The sequence below is a fragment of the Canis lupus genome, chromosome 18, assembly GCF_011100685.1.
Source record: "Canis lupus familiaris isolate Mischka breed German Shepherd chromosome 18, alternate assembly UU_Cfam_GSD_1.0, whole genome shotgun sequence".
Taxonomy (NCBI): Eukaryota; Metazoa; Chordata; class Mammalia; order Carnivora; family Canidae; genus Canis; species Canis lupus.
Window position 1 is genome coordinate 38,643,526 of NC_049239.1, and position 23,509 is coordinate 38,667,034.

The following is a 23,509-nucleotide window of genomic DNA, read 5'->3' on the forward strand; positions in this document are numbered from 1 at the left end:
GCCCAGAGGTAATGGGAACCTATTCACCCAGGGAAAGACAGGGCCCATTGTAGCCACCAGTCTGTCCCCCTGGGGTCGGCTACTTCATCAACTTTCTCCCTTTAATCTTCAACACAAGAGAAACCTTAGGGGAAAGAAGTAGGACAGGCACAGTGCCTGGAGAAGCAATTGGCACAGTCTGCAGGTTGGCATGACCTTTGCCAGCTCTCAGTGGTTGAGAAATGGTGGCAATTATTCTTAGCATCTGATGCACAAGCATTTTATGAGTCTCAAAATGTCCAGGCAAAAAAAAAAAAAAAAAAAAAGAAAAAGAAAGAAAAGAAAGGAAAAAAGAAAAGGAACAAGGTCAGGGAAATACTCCTGTGATAAAGGGGGTACCGGGGAGGGTCAGGTTAGAACCACCTGCAAATTCAGTCAGGGTCTCATTTTTCACTGTGGAAGGTACTCTAGATTCCCCAGGCTGAAACTCATACAAACACACACAGACACACTGTTTGTTAGCCTTAAAAATAGAACTGCCAGTTATTTCACCAGCAAACAATGGGCTTATTTGGGAATAGCAGAAATGTGCTATCGGGACAAACAAGCTGCAGCAAAAGGACAGGCAAGTCCAACAAGAGAGAGGAACATGCTTTTAGGGAGAAGGAGAAGGAGGGAGCCGGGAGGGATAATTTTAAACAAAAGCCCATTGGAGAGAGGCAAGAGTTCAGGGTGATGCTCCTCTCCTTGGCTAGGTAGCAGGGGTAGCTGATTTCCTGTAGGAAACTCAATGTACACCTTTCCCTGTTGGAGCCTGTACTTGATTGTGTTTTCCTGCGGCAGTTGCTCAGCCAGGGGGTCTGTGACTGATCATTCCTCCTGCAGCTGACACTGAGTAGGAGCCTCCGCCTCCCCTTCTAGCATTCTGAGTCCACTTTCATGAGGTTTCCTTTTATTATAACTTCCCACAGTACATACACCTATTTCCTGCCTTCAAGAATTACATAAGCTACCACGAGAGGTAGATCATATATGTAATCAATCATTTCCAAACCAGGATAGAAATCCAAGGGAGATAATATCTAAGGAAGTGGCATTTGAGCTAAAACCTGACACACAATTGCAAATTCCCTATTCACCTTGCCTTGCCTTATTTTTCTCTGTAGGAATTATCTAAAATAACATTTAATTCAGTTATTATATTTCTGGTCTATTGTCCTCACCCCTACGTATACTCTGACCACGGCTTCTCCTTCGCTTTTTTCCCACTGTATTCCTTCTAGTAGAGAAAAAAGCAAAGAGATAAAAACTGATGAGCTCTTATATTTGCCAAGTACCTTAGACCTTTCAGAATAACGTCCCCTTCATTTTATCCTCAGAAGAGCTCTATGAAGAACTGAGGTCCTTTGACTCTTCCCCATTCTATTTAAGCAGTAACATAGGCAGAGGGTAGGGGAAGGGGATGGAGGGTTGCTCAAGGTCATTCACCTAACACCCGCCAACCGTACAGAGGTATCTTAGAATCTCTCCTGGCATTTAGGAGGCACTTGAACTACAGAAATTATGATTTCATTTTTCTTATACCATATTTTTCAGAAAAAAAGTATTAAACTACTTTTTTAATGCTATCAGCTGGCTCTGTGAATATTTTTCTGACTCCTTTGACTTTCTTGCTTCCTTACAGTGCCAGAAAATAATTACCCTTCACTTTAGCACCCTTGTTTCACTGGGACCCGGGAAGGTGTTTTTCCCTCTACCAGAGGGTGGCATAGATAGTTTGGCTAATGCAAGGCTCCTGCCTGTCCCTTGCTGCTTAATAGCATGTGTTCACGAATCATATCATTAGTACAGTTGCAGGTTACAGAGTCTGAGTTCTACAACCCTGACAACCCATTATTACAATGATACTCCTTCTATGTATCATTATGAAAAACCCAGTTAAACAAAATGCAATATTTCTAAAGGATGAAAAATTATTTTCTCCAAGATGTTGGGACATTTTTACTGATTATGACTTCTCATTACTGGTAACAGATGACACTAATGGCATGTGAGTGTGTTACACAGTTACAAAGGGAGGTTAGAATAACTGTCAGGAGCTTTCCTGAAGGGCTTCTTCATTTTTTTGTTTCCCCAGGATTGAAATCAAAGCATTCCCTGTAGGAGCCCAAAGTCCACAAGGTTTTTCACGAATGCCCCCCAGCTGCTGCCTACAATACGATTTGTTGCAGGCTGAGTGGAAGATGGTGGGATCTGTAAAGATTCCTCAATTCCTCCAAGCTATCATCAATCTAACAATAAATCTTTTGATCTGGACTCTGGAATATCAGCTATGTGGGTTCTGTATATTTTCCTGGGGGACATCTGGGCAAGAATGTGCTTCTATTTTGTTGCTCTCTACCAAAGGCTGTGAGAAGCAACATATATTCTAGTATCCTGATATTTGGTCAACAAGGCCCCTGACATCCCCATTTCTGTGGGCCTGTAGTCTGAGTCCCAGGTGATGATAGGTGATAGTCCTTCCTTTGCCAGCATATACCAGGAAATGTCAATTACTCATCCTACAACAGGGAGGGAAGTCCCCACAGTGTCACACGTGATACCACATGTTTTCTCAGAGTCTGGTTTTACACGTTACTCCTGATATCCCTTGATTTTTGTACTAGTTAAGATATTTAGAATCAAGTATCAGAAACCGACTCAAATGAACTGAAGATTTTTTAAAAAGGATTTATTGGGAGGACTGAAGGGATCCTTACAGAACACGCAGGCAAGCACAAAGCCCTTAGAGAGCACATCTCCTGACAAGCTACCAGGAACAGGAGCTACCAAGCAGTGTAGCTCCTTGGTACCAGGATCTACCAAGCAGTGTGTCTTTCTCTCTTTTTTTTTTTAATTCTTTTACGTTTTATTGAAGTATAGTTGACACACAAAGATACATTAGTTCAGTTGTATACATAGTGATTTGACAAGTCACAACCTTCTTAAAATTACAGTAGGAGCACATGTTGTAGTAGTAAAAACAAAACAAGAAAAACAATAACAAAAAGAGCATTGATGATTTGGTTGGGCATAAAAAGAAAGGTAAAAATCACCTTTTCCACCCCACTCAGAGTCATCATGCAGAGACAACCACAGGAACTAGGGTAACATCTGCTCTGAGGTCTGGCTTCTTCCTCTACCTAATTGCTGAATATTTTTGAGCCTTAGTTTACCTAACTGTAAAATGGGAAGAAGAATAAGAGTTGCTTTGTAGGGCTTTTGCAACAACTAAATGGGCAGCGTTTCTTCACCTCTCATCTCTATTTCTCTACACATCAACTTCCTCTTTCTCTTCCCCTGAAGAATTGCTTCCTTTGTAATTCAGTCCTCATGATAGCATTCGGCCAAGCACTGCTCCCAGTCACACATACCGCAGGTCCAACTCCCTAGAACAATTTGTCTTTCATGGTTGCAATTTCTAATTCCTGCAGAAGGGTCTTCCAATCGCCCACCTTGAGTCAGGTGGCCTCTCCTGTTCCAGTGAACTGTGGTCATGAAGGTTGGGCTACCTTGGTTATTGAGCACCCATTTCTGTCCTTTTGGCCATGGTGTCTCCAACGCTGGGAATGAGAGTAAAAGCATTCAATGGCTCTATTATGAGCCTTGGCAGTCTCCAAAGGCATGTGATACAGCGAGAACCTGGATTCTTAATGCAACTGTGTAATACTCATGACTCTGGACTGCTACCTCCAGACATAATCTACTCATTTCACTTAAAATGGTTACTAAGAAACCTATCTAAAGCACAGCAGACCTAGGAAGCCATGTTTCTATCATATGACCCAAACTGTGAATGTGAATGTCCAAGGGACAACCTACCCAATAGTGTGTGGACCAGTTGATCCATATTCTTTCCCTAGAGAATTCCAACCAAGAAATACAGATAGTGTGATCAGTTTCATTGTAAAACCTTGACCCAATTCATCATGTATATTTGAGGACTAGTGGCCATGTTGAGTCCTTTACAAACAGCGGAAGTTTATAAAAAGAAGGACACAGGTCAGGGTGAAGTAGAGAGAAATCAGACCACACAACCCTGAGACACAAGAACATAGTTTTGGTTGCCAGTGCTTCTGGAGTCTATTTCCTATGAGGTCTGGCCACAGCGTGGCCTCATGTCCATGAAATTGCCTATTTTGTCTTTACAGTAAAATCTCCCACTTCTACTGAGCTAGCTTGGGTAGAGTTCCATTTGCCACAACCAACAATCCTACGAGAGCCCAGGAGCCCAGGTTGGGTGAGGAGTGAGCCCTGAAGGGTAGGAGATCATCTCCTTGGCCAGTTAGCCATAGAACTCCAAAGAGAATCAGGTCATACCCATACCTACTCACATCTGCCTCTTCTGTTTTCATAAAATAAAGTTCTCAGAGTTCTTTAAACACCACCAACCTGTTTTCCAAGCCTTATTGGGACTTGCTGGTGAGAGGTTACTGGGCACTGAAACACCAATGCAGTTTTTCCTGGGCAAGATGTGCTATGCTCACCTGGTTGACAGGTGATGGTCAGTAGAACTTTCAAGTCTGACATAGGGCATGAAGCAGTTGCTCCTGCAACCATTTCATAATCTCCTTCCTTCTTTCCCTCCATCCCTCAATCCCTCCTTCCCCTTCTCTCTCTTCCTCTCTCTCTCCCTTCCTTCCTCTCAACCATTATCTTTGTTACTAGAGGAAAAGAATGCAGTGATGGGTGAAAGAGACACAGCCCCCGCCCTGGAGGGGTTTATAATCCAGCCGGGAAAATAGACAGTGATTAAATATTAAAATACCACCCCAAAATGTAAAATCACACTTGTGTCAAGAACTACAAAGGAGATATATAAGCAGCTGTGAGAAAGGACCAGAAATTCATATGATTCCCATCAGAAGAGTCCTGGGAGGCCTCCTGCGAAAGTGAGCCGAGTTCTGAATGTCAATAGGAATAGGTAAGAAGTGTGTAGAAGAAGCACAGGGGATGACCTGGGCAGGTCCTGGACTGGAATTAGCCAAGGTCATATATTTGAGAGACTAGAAGGAGCCAGTGTGACCAAGGCTCAGCTAAGGGGAGCATGGTGCATAATAAGCAAAGGGGCTGGGGAAGGCCAAAGTATGTAGGGTCTTGCAAGCCATGTTCAGGGTTTGGTCTTCATCCTCAGAGCAACTGAAACCATATGTTTCAAAGAATCAGGTTGACTCACAGGTTATTGGAGGCAGTGCCTCTATCCCATAGGGAGTTCAACCTTTCCTGTTCTCCCTCATCCACAGCCTTCCCCTAATCCTCACGATACTCTCATAGGCTATTCTGTACCTGGAACCATCAGGCATTGACTTTACAACTACAGAGGGCTCTGTTATGCAGGTCATTAACTAAAAATTACCAAATGTACATTATATATATATAATATATATATATACACTTTATATATACAGATACAGATATATGTACTTGATAGATACTACATACAGATTATGTGTATATATCTTTATATCTGTCTATAAAAACATATAGATAGGAAAATAGCTGGAATGCTATTTGAGAGAAGGGTTTTAGCTTCTAACAAGTATCATCTAGGGTGAAATTTTCTTAGGTCATGGTTGATATTCTGGACTCAGCCCGCTCATACAGCCACTCTGCACTGAGCAAAATGACTAGAAAGAAGAACTCACCACAAAAGTAAGAATCAGAAACAGTATTCTCTGACACAGAGTTACAGAATTTGGATTACAATTCACTGTCAGAAAGCCAATTCAGAAGCACAATTATAAAGCTCCTGATGGCTCTGGAAAAAAAGCATAAAGGATTCAAGAGACTTCAAGACTGCAGAATTTAGATCTAATCAGGCCAAAATTAAAAAGCAATTAAATGAGATGCAATCCAAACAGGAGGTCCTAATGATGATGGGTAATGAGGTGGAAGAAAGAGTGAGTGACATAGAAGACAAGTTGATGGCAAGGAAGGAAGCTGAGGAAAAAAGAGAAAAACAATTAAAAGACCAAGAGGAAAGGTTAAGGGAAATTAATGACAGCCTCAGAAGGAAAAAAATCTATGTATAATTGGGGTTCCAGAGAGCGCTGAGAGGAACAGAGGGCCAGAAAGCATATTTGAACAAATTATAGCTGATAACTTCCCTAATCTGGGGGGGGGGGGGCAGGAACAGGCACTCAGATCCAGGATATAGAGAGGTTCCCCCACTAAAATCAATAAAAACCATTCAACATCTTGACATTTAATAGTGAAACTTGCAAATTCCAAAGATAAAGAGAAAACCCTTAAGACAGTGAGAAACAAGAGATCCCTAACTTATATGAGGAGAAATATTAGATTAATAGCAGACCTCTCCACAGAGACCCCACAGACCAGAAAGGGCTTACAGGATATAGTCAGGGACTCAATGAGAAGAACGTGCAGCCAAGAATACTTCATCCAGCAAGGCTCTCATTCAGAAAAGGAGAGATAAAGAGCTTCCAAGATAGGCAGAAACTGAAAGAATATGTGACCACCAAACCAGCTCTGCAAGAAGTATTAAGGGAGATCCTGTAAAAGAAAGACAAAGCCCAAAGAAATAATCCACAAAAACAGGGACTGAATAGGTATTACGATGGCACTAAATTCATATCTTTCAATAGTAACACTGAACGTGAATGGGCTAAATGACCCCATCAAAAGATGCAGGGTTTCAGACTGGATAAAAAAGCAAGAATGAACAAGGGGTGATAGAAAGGGAGGTGGGCAGGAGGTGGGGGTGACTGGGTGACAGGCACTGAGTGGGGCACTTGATGGGATGAGCACTGGGTGTTATGCTATATGTTGGCAAATTGAACTCCAATAATAAATAAATAAACATAAATAAATAAATAAATAAATAAATAAATAAATAAATAAGCAAGACCCATCTATTTGTTGTTTACAAGAGACTCATTTGAGACCTAAGGACACTTCCAGCCTGAAAATGAAAGGTTGGAGAACCATATACCATTCCAATGGTCCTCAAAAGAAAGCTGAGGTAGCAATCCTCATACCAGATAAATTAAAATTTATCCCAAAGACTGTAGTAAGAAATGAAGAGGGACACTATATCACACTTAAAGGATCTATCCAACAAGAGGACCTAACAATAATGAATATTTATGCCCCTAATGTGGGAGCTGCTAAGTATATCAATCAATTAATAACCAAAGTAAAGACATACTTAGATAATACACTAATAGTAGGAGAACTTCAACACAGCACTTTCTGGAAATGACAGATATTCCAGGCACAACATCACCAAAGAAACAAGAGCTTTAAATGATACACTGGATCAGATAGATTTCACAGATATTTACAGAACTTTGCATCCGAATGCAACTGAATACATATTCTTCTCAAGTGCACATGGAACTTTCTCCAGAATAGACCACATACTGGGTCACAAATCAGGTCTCAACTGATACCAAAACATTGGGATTGTCCCCTGCATATTTTCAGACCACAATGCTTTGAAACTTGAACTCAATCACAAGAAATTTGGAAGAAATTGAAACACGTGGAGGTTAAAGAGCATCCTGCTAAAAGATGAATGGGTCAACCAGAAAATTAGAGAAGAATTAAAAAGATTCATGGAAATTAATGAAAATGAAGATACAATCATTCAAAATCTTTGGGATACAGCAAAAGCAGTCCTAAGAGGGAAATACATCGCAATATAAGCATCCCTCAAAAAATTGGAAAAAACTCAAATACACAAGCTAACCTCGAACCTTAAGGAACTGGATAAAGAACAGCAAATAAAACTTACACCCAGCAGAAGAGAGTTAATAAAGATTTGAGCAGAACTCAATGAAATAGAGACGAAAAGAACTGTAGAACAGATTAAAAAAAAAAAAAACAGGAGTTGGTTCTTTGAAAGAATTAATAATATAGATAAAACATTAGCCAGCCTTATAAAAAAGAAAAGACAAAGGACTCAAATTAATAGAATCATGAATGAAAGAGGAGAGATCACAACCAATACCAAGGGAATACAAACGATCTTAAAAACGTATTATGAGCAGTTATACACCAATAAATTAGGCAATTTAGAAGAAATGGATGCATTTCCGAAAAACCACAAATTACCAAAACTGAAACAAGAGGAAATAGAAAACCTGAACAGGCCAATAACCAGGGAGGAAATTGAAGCAGTCATCAAAAACCTCCCAAGACACAAAAGTCCAGGGCCAGATGGCTACCCTGGGGAATTCCATCAAACATTTATTGAAGAAACCATACCTATTCTACTAAAGCTGTTCCAAAAGATAGAAAGGGATGGAATACTTCCAAACTCATTTTATGAGGCCAGCATCACCTTAATTCCAAAACCAGACAAAGACCGCACCAAAAAGGAGAATTATAAACCAATATCCCTGATGAACATGGATGCAAAAATTCTCAACAAGATACTAGCCAGTAGGATCCAACAATACATTAAGAAGATTATTCACCATGATCAAGTGGGATTTATCCCTGGGATGCAAGGTTAGTTCAACACTCATAAAACAATCAATGTGATTGATCATATCAACAAGAGAAAAAACAAGAACCATATGATCCTCTCAATAGATTCAGAGAAAGCATTTGACAAAATACAGCATCCACTCCTGATCAAAACTCTTTGATTTGTAGGGATAGACGGAACATTCCTCAGCATCTTAAAAGCCATCTATGAAAAGCCCACAGCAAATATCATTCTCAATGGGGAAATATTGAGTGCCTTTCCCCTAAGATCAGGAACATGACAGGGATGTCCACTCTCACCACTGCTACTCAACATAATACTAGAAGTCCTAGCCTCAGCAATCAGACAACAAAAAGAAATAAAAGGCATTCAAATTGGCAAAGAAGAAGTCAAACTCTCCCTCTTTGCAGATGACATGATACTGTACCTAGAAAACCCAAAAGACTCCACCCCAAGATTGCTAGAACTCATACAGCAATTTGGCAGTGTGGCAGGATACAAAATCAATGCCCAGAAATCTGGCATTTCTATACCCTGACAATGAGACTGAAGAAAGAGAAATTAAGGAGTCAATCCCATTTACAATTGCACCCAAAAGCATAAGATACCTAGGATACACCTAACCAAAGAGGTAAAGGGTCTATACCCTAAAAACTACAGAACACTTCTGAAAGAAATTGAGGAAGACACAAAGAGATGGAAAAATATTCCATGCTCATGGATTGGAAGAATTAATATTGTGAAAATGCCAGTGCTACCCAGGGCAATTTACACATTCAATGCAATCTCTATCAAAATACCATGTACTTTCTTCAGAGAGCTGGAACAAATCATCTTAAGATTTGTGTGGAATCACAAAAGATGCTGAAGAGCCAGCAGAATATTGAAAAAGAATACCATAGCCGGGGTCATCACAATGCCAGATTTCAGGTTATACTACAAAGCTGTGATCATCAAGACAGTGTGGTACTGGCACAAAAACAGACACATAGATCAATGGAACAGAATAGAGAACCCAGAAGTGGACCCTGAACTTTATGGTCAACTAATATTCGACAAAGCAGGAAAGACTATCCACTGGAAAAAGGACAGTCTCTTCAATAAATGGTGCTGGGAAAATTGGACATCCACATGCAGAAGAATGAAACTAGACCATTCTCTTACACCAGACACAAAGATAAACTCAAAATGGATGAAAGATCTAAATGTGAGACAAGATTCCATCAAAATCCTAGAGGAGAACACAGGCAACACCCTTTTTGAATTTGGCCACAGCAACTTCTAGCAAGATACATCCATGAAGGCAAGGGAAACAAAAGCAAAAATGAACAATTGGAACTTCATCAAGTATGGTTTCACTTATATGGGGAATATAAAAAATAGTGAAAAGGAATAAAGGGGAAAGGGGAGGCAATGAGTGGGAAATATCAGAGAAGGTGACAGAACATGACTCCTAACTCTGGGAAATGAACAAGGGGTAGTGGAAGGGGAGGTGGGCAGGGGATGGCGTGACTGCGGGACGGGCACTGAGGGGGCACTTGACAGGATGAGCCCTGGGTGTTATGCTATATGTTGGCAAATCGAACTCCAATTAAAAAAAATATACAAAAAAAAATATAGATAGATACATACAGAATAAGGGAAAGACAGAAAGACAGACATACAAAGAGAGAGGCAGACAGAGGGACTATGGATTGACACAGTGGAAATCTCAGAATTTTCCCTGTCTCCAAAATATTTGCTATCACGACATTATTACATTTGTTAAGCTCTTTATTTACTATTTAAACTAAAGTACATATTTAAGCCACATGGCTAATAGTAACATACCTTTAATATAGCAGAGACACTAGACATATTTTTTGTTAGTATCACAAGATGTCACTCACCAAGAAGACCAATTTGAATCAAAGAAAAGACTAAATTACAGCTTTATACTTGAGCTAATTGCTAACAAAGTCATTCTGAAGAATGTTTTAACGATTGAATGTTAAGACTGCTCTGCCCAATGTCACAGCTGATCACAACGGATCTCCAGACCCTACCTCATGGGTCTCCATCTCCTCCCCTCTGTGCAGGACTCAAGGCCATGATCATGACTATTCTGTGAAGTTTCCAAAATAGTGAATACAGAATAGGATGATGGTAAATGGTTATTTTAAGAATAAAGTGGAGGAGCACCTGGGTGGCTCAGTGGTTGAGCGTCTGCTTTCGGCTCAGGTCTTTACTCCAGGGTTCTGGGATCAAGTCCCACATCAGGCTCACTGCAGGGAGCCTGCTTCCCCCTCTGCCTTTGTCTCTGCATCTCTCTCTGTGTGTTTCATGAATAAATAAATAAAATCTTTTTTAAAAAAGAATAAATTGGAATCTTTTTCAATAATCACAATTCCTTATAAAGAAAACAGGCTAATGCACTCATCAGGCTAAAAACTAATCAAAGGCTTTTCTTAAACTATCTTCTTGATGAGGCTATTAATTTGCAGCCGTCTATAATGCCAATATCATTTTTTTTCCCTTGGCAGTAGGGGCAATGTTGTTTTGAAACAGTCAGTCTAAATGAACAGACATCCCTGTATATTTCCTCCAGAACTTCACTTTGCCAAACCTGAGCACGCCCTGAAGGGAATTCCTCTTTATGCAGCGGTGCCACTGGCATCAAAATGAAATTTAAGATCACTCGTTCTGTTTTTCCAGTAAAGAATTCCGGTTCTATTTACAGAAGCCAAATGTTAACCATTTTTGTGAATACTCAGAAGTTTTCTTTGCCTCAAGCTCTGTGTCTAGATCAGTCTGCTGAGGCTGCCATAACAAAATACCACAGACTGGATGGATTCATTTTCTCACTTTTCTAGAAGCTGGAAGCCCAAGATCAGAGCGTCTGTGTGGTCAGATTCTGATGAGTGCTCTCTTCCTGATTTGCAGATGGCCACCTTCTTGCTGTGTCCTCACATGGTACAGACAGCAAGCTCTCTGGGGTCTCTTGTTACAAGGACACTGAGCCTATCAGATTAGGGCCCCATCCTTATGATTTCAGTTAATCTTAATTACTTTCTTACTTCAAATACTACCACACTGGGATTTAGGGCTTTAACATACAAATGGGGAAGGAGTGGAAAAAATTCAGTGCATTGCAGCAGTCGATAACCATAGGCAGACCCTACCTGCATGGAAAAATTGAAATCATAATATAGTAAAATTTGAATAATCCCGAGGATTTGGAGGGACTTACCCTTAGCAAGGCTTGAAATTAAGAAGCGTAAATAGAGGGACCTCTTAAAAAACCTTTTTTCCCTTGAATAAACATCATCCTCACCTTCATTTATGTTCTTGATTGCACATAATTGCCTGTATACACATGTGTTTGTGTATAACACATGTTCTTGATTATGTTCTTGATTATGTTCTTGATTGCACATAATTGCCTGTATATACACATGTGTTTGTGTATAACATATAATACACATCATGTTATACACATCATATTATACACATACAATACACATCACATAATAACCTATTATCAAGTTAACAAAGTCTTGGTTCAAGAAACCTTTCTAAAAGGAAGAACCACTGGAGATTACAGATGAGTGTTATATATTGATAACATATCATATACTGAGAACAAAAGCCTCTCCCTCAAGAAACCATCACTAAATGAATGTCAAAGGCTTCTGCCTTTACTCCTAACTGACCACTTCTGACACCCAGTAGAACTGTAACAAATGTTTAATTCAGGGGCTGAGTGGCTCAGTCAGTTGATTTCTACTCAGGTCATGATCTCAGCGTTACGAGATCAAGCCCGGAATCAGGCTCCACACTCAGCGGGGAACCTAATGGAGATTCTCTCTCCCTCTGCCTCTCCCCCCACATTATACATGCACGTACACATGCTGTCTCTCTTAAATAAATAAATAAATCTTTTTAAAATTTAAATTCAATTAACCAACACATAGTACATCATTCATTTCAGATGTAGTGTTCAATAATTCAACAGTTGTGTATAACACCTAGTAATAAATCTTTTTTTTTTAAAGGGTTAATCAATTGAATCGTAAGAGTCTTGAACTACTGATCAAATACCACCATCAGGAAAGAGACCAGGATGTCACAAGGGCACAGAGGCTGGTGGAAGTTCCTACAGAAGTGTGGAAAAAGCAAAGTTAACTCCATTCAATTAATAAATATGTTAATCAAGTACTTACTACATGCAGAGATTGTGTTAAAAGAGGATCAGTCCAGCCAAGAAGACAGGCACGTTTTGAAAAATACTATGGGCCAAAATGGTGGAATGAATGGAGACCCACTGGGAACAGAGAAAGAAGGAAGAGGTCCTGCTGAGCCTTGGTGGAGACTGCGGTGGTTCAAGGAGGGAAGGGCAAGGAGCCCATGCACTGGGAAGACTGAATGGAATTTCCCGAGTTGGAAGAAAGGAAGCGGCAGGGGTGGATAACAGGCTGAGAGAGAAAGTGCTGGGAAAGCTTCCCTAGAGCAAGTGACAGCTGGGCTAGACATGATTGATAAGGGGAGTGCACTGAATAGAAAGCCAAAGTAATGACATTCCCAAACCCAGACCAGCTTGGACAAGGCCCCAGAAGGTATGAGAGTGTGGTTGCTTTGGGACCCAGCAGATAGACCCCTGTGCCTTTTTGCCATTTCCCCACATCCTGAATCTGAAGACCCAGATGTGACTCTCCCAAAGTATCCAGCAGTTGCCCACTGCACCGCCCCACCCTGCCTCCACAATCGCTGGTCTTCCCTTCTGGAAATATCTTGAGATCCATGTAATGATGTTCCCCAGCTGTCACCACCACCTTTTATTGAAACCTCCCTGTCCTTGTTTGGGTCAATAAAGGCTTTCTGTTCCCCTTAGGGACTATGTAAAGGTATTACTCTTGCCTGTAAAGACATCACTGGCTCAGAGTTTTATTCTCTCTTGAAAACAAATGAATGTCAGCCAAGGTCCTTGTGGCTTTGCTCAAAGGACTAAGTGGTTCTGTGAGAATTCCAGGCACCAAGACATAGCAAATGGGACAAATATTTGGAGATAGTACAGCTGTCCTCCAACCATACTGATCATAAAAATAGCTTCTCAAGGCTTATAATTATTTTACATTTCTCTGCTACTTATATGTAGTTAAGAGACCCAGTAGTTCTCCCTTCTGTTTGTTCTGGGGTGCTTAACTACACATAAATAGCTGAGAAATGTAAAATAATTATAAGCACCTTGAGAAACTGTTTTTACAGTCAGTATGGTTGGAGAGTTATAAGAAAAATAGTTTCTAAATTCTGGGCAGAGAGAAGAGAAACTAAGGAGTCTGGGTTGGAACTAAAATTGATCCTGTAGCAAAGACGAATGTCGGGCATAGCTGACAGCAGGAAAGGGGAGAGGTGACATAGGGAAGAATTTCTAGGGCTTACTCCTCAAGACTAGGCATCCAATGATGCAAAAATAAAGGTAAAACTTGTCTGTTTCATGTCCTCAAATTATAACAAATGCTTAAAAAAATAATTCCTCTGTTATAATAAAAAAAAGATCTTGCCATAACAAACGCTGTTCTTTTCCCTCCTTATGTCCGAGTCAATACGGTGTTCTCACTGTATCCCTGCAAAGCAAGTGTTGTTATTATCCCCATTCCACAGCTGAGGAAACAGGCTTGGAATGATGAAGGCAAGGTTCAAACCCTGGTCTGTCTGACTCCCCAACCACACTATTGTTAAAAAAAAACAAAAAAAAACAAAAAAAAAAGGCCCAGCTTTAAGACACAATCTTGACTCCTTCATGGACAGCAGGGCCAGGGCCCAGGTGAGGCCAGTGAGGTGCCCAGAGCACAAAATTTAAGGAAGGCTCATTCTCATGTTCAGGCACTGACCCTGCACTTGCATGACCCTGAGAGTGAACACCTACTTTAGAGTGGTTGCTGTGTCACACCGTCTTCAAGGGACCTATAATGGTCAGTTTTAATTGTTAACTGGCTCGGCTATGGTGCCAGCAGCTTACTCAAACACCAGCCTAAATATTGCTGTGAAGGTATTTTTTTTTAAGTGTGATTAACATTTAAATCAGTAGACATTGAGTACAGCAGATGACCCTCCATAACGGGGGGAGGACCTTGTCTAATCAGTTGAAGGCCTGAAGAGAAAAAATAGTTTTCGCAAAAGAGAAGAAGCTCTGCCCCCAGACTTCCTTCAGACTGAGGACCCATCAGTTCGTCCCTGGGTCTCCAGCCTGCAGGCCTGCTTTGGAGACTCAGACACACTCCCCCACAATCATGTGAGCCAATTCCTTAAAAAAAAAAAAAGGCAGATAGATAGATGATAGATAGATAGATAGATAGATAGATAGATAGATAGATATGATAGAGATGATAGATATGATAGATAAATCATGATGGATAGAGATTCTATTGTTTGTGTTTCTTTGGGGAACACTGACTAATACAAGACCTGAAAATCACCATCATCTAAGCAATTTAAAACAGGCACGTAACAGTTCACCTAATAGAAGAACTCAGTGTGGTGGGAAGTAAGCCTCATCACAGGTAAAAATGTGGATCCGAAGACAGACTGTCAATGTTCAATTCTAGCCTCACTACTGGCTATCTGTGTGGCTTTGAGCAACTTCCTTAACATCCCTGGGCTGCCACCTCCTCATCCATAAATGGGAAATAATATCAGTCTTTACCTCAAAGAGCTGCTGTGGAGATTCCGTGGGATGATGCATGTAGAATGCTCAGGATGACCCTTGGGCCAATAACTGGTCTCGAGAGAAGTCAATGTGCATCCGTTTGCTAGGGCTTCTGTAACCAAGTACCCCAAACTGAATGGCTTAAACAACAGGAGGTTATTGCCTCACAGCTCAGGAGGCTAGGAGTCCAAAAACAAGGCGTCAGTGGGTTGGTTCCTTCTGAGAGCTGTGAGGAAAGGGCTGTCCCAGGTCTCTGCCCCAGGCTCCTGGAGAGTCATCTTCTCTCTATCTCTCTTCCAATCACCTTCCCTCCTTTATGTGTGTCTTTGGGGCCAGATTTCCCCTTTTCACAAGGACATCAGCCATATTGGGCTATAGCTCCCTCTAAGGACCTCATTTTAACTTGATTTCTTCTGTAAAGATCTGTCTTCAAATAAAGTCACACTCTGAGATCCTGGGAGTTTGGATTTCAGCAGATGAGTTTGGCAGCAGACAGAATTCAACAATTTACACCAGAATTATAATGCCATTGGATTCGCCCAGACAACAAGTTCCTCGCTGCCTGTGGTAGATTGTGTTTCCCCTAAACCAGACCCTGAGACAGAGGTTTTTAGGCCAGTGGTTTATGTGGGAGGTGATTTAGGAACTATAGGTAGAGAAGTGGGGAGGAGAGACAGGGAAAAGGAGGAAGCCAGAGCAGGCCATGTCCATGAGCAGCTTCCTGACATTGTTCCCTGAGGCTCAGACCTGCTGGGACTTCTGGGAGGTAGCACGGAGCACACCTCAGAGCTGGCCTCCCCCAGGAACAAGAGGTCTGGGAATTTACCTATAAGAGTCCCGTCACTCCTTCACTGAGGACAGCTCCTAGGCCCTTAACCCCCTGGCCAGTGTTTACATGGGCCATGTGGCTGGGCCCATCAGGGCTGGGAGGGTAGGAGACGGTCCCTCACGTAGCCGAGGGTCACATCAGGATGTAGTCAGACTTCACACCACACGGAGGGTGTGTGGAAGGTCTCCCTTCTCTGCCAGAATGCTTTTTTCACAGGCTCCAGGAAGGAGGGTTAGGAGTTCCAGTGAGGAAATCCTCTCACCAGCCACAGGTGCCAGTTCTCCCTGGATGTGCATTTTCTGAGTATCACAATAATGGATAAAAAGGTGCATTGTAAAAAAAAAAAAAAAAAAAAAAGGTGCATTGTAATCGTATTGGATTGGGAGGTAGTATCCATTCCCACTCCTTTTAGACTCTCTCAGTGTCATCACAGAACAACAACAAAAAAATCCATAGCATTGATTTTTATCACAAAGCCAAAACACTCTACCTTATTAGTGATTGATACAGCCTGCAGAAGACCTTCGGTGTTCAGGTCCCTGGGCTGAGTATGGAGACTTCAGATCTTACTTTCCCTTTGTGCACATGGGAGTTTTGTCCCAAGCTGCTTTCCATCCTCCATGCTCTCTGTCTTTCTGTCTCTCTCTCTATCTCTGCCTCTGTCTGTCTCTCTTCCTCTTTCTCCACTGCCTTGCCACTTCCAATAATTCTGGCTCTTTCGGTCCTTTTCAGACTTGCTTATGTAACTTCCTCATCCTCTATTATTACCAGCAATTAATATTTATTGCCATGAAATGATGAGAGGTTGTACATAACAGATTAATTCCAGAGACCCCCTTCTTTCCATCAAATCCTAATCCTTCCTTCATCCTATCTGCTCTTCTCAAATGCTGAGTCATATTCTAGTGATATAGTGGTACTATTAATAATCCTTCACATTTTTATAGCTCAGGAAGTCAACCAAGGTTAGAAAAGTTTTGAAATGGCCTTCTAGTGCAGAAGCTGTGCTACTAACTGTATATAATCCCCCTTTTCTCTAGGACAGGAGTGGCGAATTGGTGGGCCTTAAGAGAAAGCCAACAGATGGGCTTTGTTTGCTACATGAAGGATTTCAAAAAAGAAGGAATTTCCCATTTAAACCATCCAATTGCAAATTTCTTGAAAAAAAAAATGTTGCAACACAAGTAATGCTTGGTTAGAGCTGAGAGGAGGTTGCTCCTTTGACAGGACAGGGCCCCTGCCATTCACAAGTCCCCACTCCAATTCTCTTCAGTCCATAGCTCTCTGTTGCTTAGCTCTTGACAGCTGAATCTTCTACAACAATCCCCAAGAATCCCATAAGTGTATGGTTGAGCACCCCGAGGTAAAAAGATGCTCACCACCTGCAATCACAACCCACTTCTTCCCTGAACTGGTCACTCCAAAGCCTCTCCTCAAACTCTGGTAGCCAAAGCACCCACCCCTGACCCTAGCCCATCTCCTCAACACTAAACAAAGGAAGAGTTCTCCACTGAGTTTTCTCCAGAGTAGCCCAGGACTACTCCCCAGTTCCTGGTCTAACTTGGCTTCTAACTTGTTTGCCAACTAGATTTTTATTTTCTGGACACAATCTACTCTGTTTTTGTTCCCTTGAAAGTATAAAATCCAAAAATGAAGGTTTTCCCTCTTGATAGATTCAGCTTCAACACTTTATCTTTGAGAATTCCATCCATGCACTAATTAAAGAAGTGTTTACTAAAACACTTACCAGGTGCCAGGCACTGTGCCAGGAGCTGGTATCACATTGGCAAGCAGCGAAAGTTCAGTGCCTGCCTTCCTGAAGCTCACACTCCAGTGGGGAGACAGCATTACTCTGAAATCTCCCAAAGACACATAAACTTACACTGTGAGGTAGGCAAAAGAAATTCCAGATGATTCCAAGAACAGAGTCATAAAAATAAAATGAAATTTTAACAAATCTAGGGAAAAACATGGGTGAATAATGTGATTATCTTAAAGAGGCTTTTCTAATCACAACAGGAAACCTCAAGGCTACAAAGGAAAAATGGATAGATCCAACTACATCAAATTTTAACATTTTTGGAAGCTAAAAGCACCATAAACATACTCAAAAGACAGACTTGGGAAAATAATCGCAACACCAATGACAAACAAAGGACTGATTTCCCCAATATGCAAATTACTCTTACAAATCAATTGAGAAAGCACATAAAAAATTTACAAAAGAAATACCAATGAGTCAAACAAATGAGACAATTCTGAGCCTCATGAATAATGAAAGAAATACAAATTAAAATAATGAGATATTTTCTAAGTAAATATTGGCCATGATATTTTAGGAGTGATACTCCCTGGAGCTGTCAACATGAAGGGAAGCTGGCATGCTTGTTCACTGCGCGTTGAAATGGCCCTTCTACAGGAAACTCAGTCATTGGCTCACTTTAAGTGTTCTGATTCTGTTATTTTAATTGTTCCTATTCTTTATTCTTTCATCCAACCTATCCCCTGTCACATCATGGCTTCCTGACCTAGCTTACATCTGCACCTTCTGGGACCCTCATACCAACCCTGTGGATTCTACTCAGTCTGTAATTTGGGGGACTCAGAACCCTGTGCTCCTGGCCTACAGGGTTTTCACACAGCCCATCCCCGTTGTCTTAGCTCTCCTAGGAAATTTGACAATGGCCTGGTTAACTCCACAGTGTCCCTGCCAAGGTTCCTGATAAAGAGAAAATCTGAACTGTCCAGGAGTGTCTTCCTACTCCAGCTCCCTCACCTATAGTAGATGATGATTCAAACTGAAAAAAACACATAAAGACCTGAAGATCCTGGTGAAACTGAGTAACATCAGAACCAGGATAGTGGAGGTGATGCTAGAGGCAGTTCCACACAATGTAAAGAAATGGAAACTAGGGGCACCTGGGTGGCTCAGTGGTTGAGTGTCTGCCTTTAGTTCGGGTCATGATGGGTCCCGGCATCAAGTGCCTTATCAGGCTTCCCACAGGGAGCCTGCTTCTCTGGCTATGTCTCTGCCTTTCTGTGTGTCTATCATGAATAAATAAATAAAATCTTTTAAAAAGAAAGAAAGGAATAAAGGAAAACTAAACGTTAATTCACTGACCTCATCATCTAGAAGCATCTGTTCCCAGCAGAGACTGGTTGTGTCTGCATGGTTTTCATGAGATAATAATACCCCTAGATCTCTGTTCCCCCAGCATGTGTGATTCACACCCCTTATGCAATGCTTGCACTCTAATGTCTGTGCAGCCCCACAAACCATAAACAGGAGAGATATACCTTATGCCATTTGTATTGTGAAAGCAATACTCATGCTGAAAACAGTTTTCCAAATTGTCTTTCACTCTCCTGCAGGTTTGGACCTTCTTTCCTTCCTTAAGGAACATCTCCTCCCCCAGATAAACTGTGAAAGTGAATAATGCAACACCACCCTCTCTGTGGCAACTTTAAAACACAGATGCTGTTTAACCAGGGTTCAATTAACCATTCCTGGCTTAATTTGCCAGGAGGAGCCAACAATATATAAGAAAGCAGAAGGGTGGATCTGAAGATGAATTGAAAACCCTTTTCTGTCAATCCTATGAATTTTTATACCATATCTTCTCTCATTATATTAAGGATTTCAGCAAATGATAGTTGAGTGCCTCTTTTTAGTAAATGGTGCTGGGGAAACTGGATATTCACATGCAAAAGAATGAAGTTAGACCCTTATCTTACACCATATACAAAAAATTAACTCAAGATGAATCAAAGATGCAAGCATAAGAGCTAAAACTACAAACTAAGAGAAGAAAACTTAGGGGGTCTTCATGACGTTGGATTTGGCAATGATTTCTTAGATGTGACACCAAGAAGATAGGTGACAAAGAAAAAAAAACAGGCAAATGGGACTTCATCACATTGAAAACTTTCAGATATGAAAGGACACAATCAAGAGTGAAGACGCAATCCTTAGGATGGGCAAAAATATTTGCAAATCATATATCTGATAAGAGATTAGTGTCCAGAATATATAAAGAACATGTGCAATTCAACAACAATTTTAAAATGAGCAAAGGACTCGAATGAACATTTCTCCAAAGAAAATACACAAGTGGCCTAAAAGATATTCAACATCATTAATCATAAGAGTCAGCCCTGGTGGCGCAGCGGTTTAGTGCCGCCTGCAGGCCAGGGTGTGATCCTGGAGACCCAGGATCAAGTCCCACATCGGGCTCCCTGCATGGGGCCTGCTTCTCCCTCTTCCTGTGTCTCTGCCTCTCTCTCTCCCTCTCTCTCGCTCTGTGTCTCAAATAAATAAATAAATAAATAAATAAATAAATAAATAAATAAATAAAAATAAATTTTAAAAAATCATTAGAGTCATCCAAATCAAAACCACGATGAAATACCACTTCATACCCATTAGGATGGACATAAAAACATAAAAACAGAAGTGACAATAACAAGTGTTGGCATAGATGTGGAAAAAATGAAACCCTTCTGCATTATTGGTGAGGATGTAGACAGTGCAGCCACTGTGAAAAGCAAGAAGTGATTTCTCAAAAACTAAACATATATTTGCCATATGATCCAGCAATTTCACTCCTAGATGTATACCCAAAAGAGTTGAAACAGGGGCTTAAACGAATGTTCATACATCAATATTCATAACAGCATTGTTCACAACAGCCAAGATATGGAAACAATTTAAATGTCTATCCATAGATAAATGGATAGAGAAAATGTGGTATCTACATACAATAGAATATTATTCAGCCTTAAAAAAAAAAAAAAAAAAAAAAACGAAGTCCTGCCATCTGCAACAACATGGGTAAAACTAAAACTAGAAGATATTATGCTGAGTGAAATAAGCCAGTTGTGGAAGGACAAATACTGCATAATTCCATGTATATGATGAGTATCTAACACTGTCAAACTCATAGCAGCAGAGATTACAATAGCAATTTCCAGAGGGGCTGGGGAGTAGGAGAAATGGGGAGCTATTTTTGGTGGATATATTTGAAATTATATTCATACTGGAAAGGAAACAATCACCTCTCAGCTTTCTGTCCAGTATCTCTGACACAGGGAATTATGTTATAAAAATCCATGTCTCCAGTGTTTTGCATAGCACTCAGTACATTTTAACATACCATTTTACATACTATATTATTTACTTACTTCTCATGTTTGAAATTTATTGTCTATCTCCTCAATTAGTATGTAAGCTCCACAAAAGGGAAGACTTTTTGCCTATCTCCTTCATGGATAGAGCTTCCAAACCACTAGAGCAGTGCCCAGCATACAATAGTCTCCCAATAAATAATTTATTGAATTAATGAAAAATATTTTAGATTATGTCTATAGTAAAAATATAAAGCAACAAGTGGGGGCACCTGGATAACTCAGTCAGTTAAGCGACTGGCTCCTGATTTCAACTCAGGTCATGATCTCAAGGTCGTGGGATTGACCATACTGAGCAGAGTCTGCTTAAAGTTCTCTTTTCCTCTCCCTCTGCCCTTCCCTCTTCTCTGTCTCTCTCTCTCTCTCTCTCTCTCTCAAATAAATAAATAAATAGATAAATAAATAAATAAACAAACAAACAAAAACAAAATCTTTTTAAAAAACAGATTTAAACAGGTTATTTTTATAATACCCTTTTTGGGAGTTTTAAAATCCAAAAAACCAAATTTCCTAAAAGATTCAAATTAGGGGGATGCCTGAATGGCTCAGTGGTTGAGCACCTGCCTTTGGCCCAGGGCATAATCCTGGAGTCCCAGGATCGAGTCCCACATCGGGCTCCCTGCATGGAGCCTGCTTCTCCCTCTGCCTGTGTCTCTGCCTCTCTCTGTGTGTCTCTCATGAATAAATAAATAAAATCTTTTTAAAAAGTGAAAAAAAAAAGATTCAAATTAGGAAGAGTTCAAATATTCACCCCATTAGAAGGGGGGAAAATGCACTTTTGTTATTGCTGTTGATGTCTTTTTTTTTTTGTCTTTGTACTATTATGCTTTAAATAAGGATAAAGTTATGTTGAGAAAAAGAAAAATACACAATGTTCTTTTCCACAATTTCCAGTGTAGTTCATGGTTTTTGAAGAAGAGATGAGTGCAAACAGCTGAGACCGTCTTTCCCAACAGGATTAAACAGATGAATTGTACAGTGTCCATGAACCATCTTGGTCTCCACAAACCACCTGGCAGATGCACCACAGGGAAGCAGGCAGGCTACTTTCCTTTCAACTTCTATCAGCTTTCCCCAATTTCTCGGGTGATTTATCCTCCTCATCCTGTATCTAAGTAAGGTTCAGGAGAAAATATTCTTTGAGGTTTGAATTCAGCATCAGGAAAAATGAGATTCAGAGCCTAGAGCTGTCTTACCTTCTTTGAACTCTATTACCAATAAAACCTTTTAGCCAAAATGCTTCATCCTTTTTTTGCCCTCTACCCCTCTTGTTGCTAAAAAGAATGAGAGACCCATGGGGAGTGGCGATGTTGGGGCTCAAGCCACTCTGTTCTTGTGGTCACTTGCATATGGCTGTGTTGAAAGTATTTTTCCTTTCTTGAAGGTTAAACTAATAGGATGTGAGCATGGGGACAGAGAAAAAATCTGAAAAGTATTTTATCTGTCCTACTGATCTTCATGCCAAAAAAAAAATCTTTTTTTGCGGTTGTTGGTGATCTTATCTGAAGTGATGACATCCACACCCATACACAAAAGTAAACATATAAATGTACACTCAAACCAAAGGGTCAAGATTATGTGCTGTGTTGGTTATACTCCACAATTCTACCCTATACTCACACCCTTATGTGCTAACCTAGTTTATTTGGCTTTAGATCTACATTTCAAATTAATGGATGTGAAAAATGGAAATCATGATTAAAATATTGGTATTGTCTCTCCCCTAGGTTTTATGGAGAAATAATTGACATATAATGCTGGGTAAGTTTAACATGTGCAATGTGATGATTTCACGCACATATGTGCTATGAAATGTTTACCACAATGAAGTTAACACATTCTTCACTTCACATAACCACCATTTTGTCATTGCTGTTGTTGTTGTTGTTGTTTTGGTACAAACATTTAAGATTTACTCTCATGGCAATTTTCATGCATATGATACAGTACTGTTAACTATAGTCACCATGTTGTTCATCAAACCCAGAGCTTATTCATCTTATGTTGGTAAGTTTGTACACTTTGACCAATATCTCCCTGTTTCCCCAATCCTCAGGCTCTGGTAACCATCAATCTACTCTCTGTTTCCATGAATTTGACTTTTTAGATTTCCCATAAAAGTGAGGTCATACAGTATTTGTCTTTCCCTGTATGACTTCTTTCACTTAACCTAATACCCTCTAGGTCCATCCATCTCACTTTGTTACAAAAAGTGAGATTTTTCCCTTTTTATGACTGAATAATATTCCCATGTGTGTATGCCACATTTTCTTTATCCATAGACACTTAGGTTGCTTCCATGTTTTGGATATCATGAATAATTTTGCAAGAAACATAG

At 40.4% G+C, this 23,509-nt stretch overlaps 1 protein-coding gene across 2 annotated transcripts in view; it reads right to left on the reverse strand.

Moving 5' to 3' along the window:
- Window positions 1–2,726: 2,726 nt before the first annotated feature.
- The window catches only part of OR9I2 (olfactory receptor family 9 subfamily I member 2), a 31,234-nt gene continuing 10,451 nt past the window's right edge, over window positions 2,727–23,509 (reverse strand). For both annotated transcript variants that reach the window (XM_038563199.1, XM_038563198.1), the window contains one exon: window positions 2,727–3,581. In XM_038563199.1, the coding sequence (XP_038419127.1) occupies window positions 3,536–3,581 (46 nt within the window). In that variant the 3' untranslated portion in view covers window positions 2,727–3,535. The remainder of the gene's footprint in view (window positions 3,582–23,509) is intronic.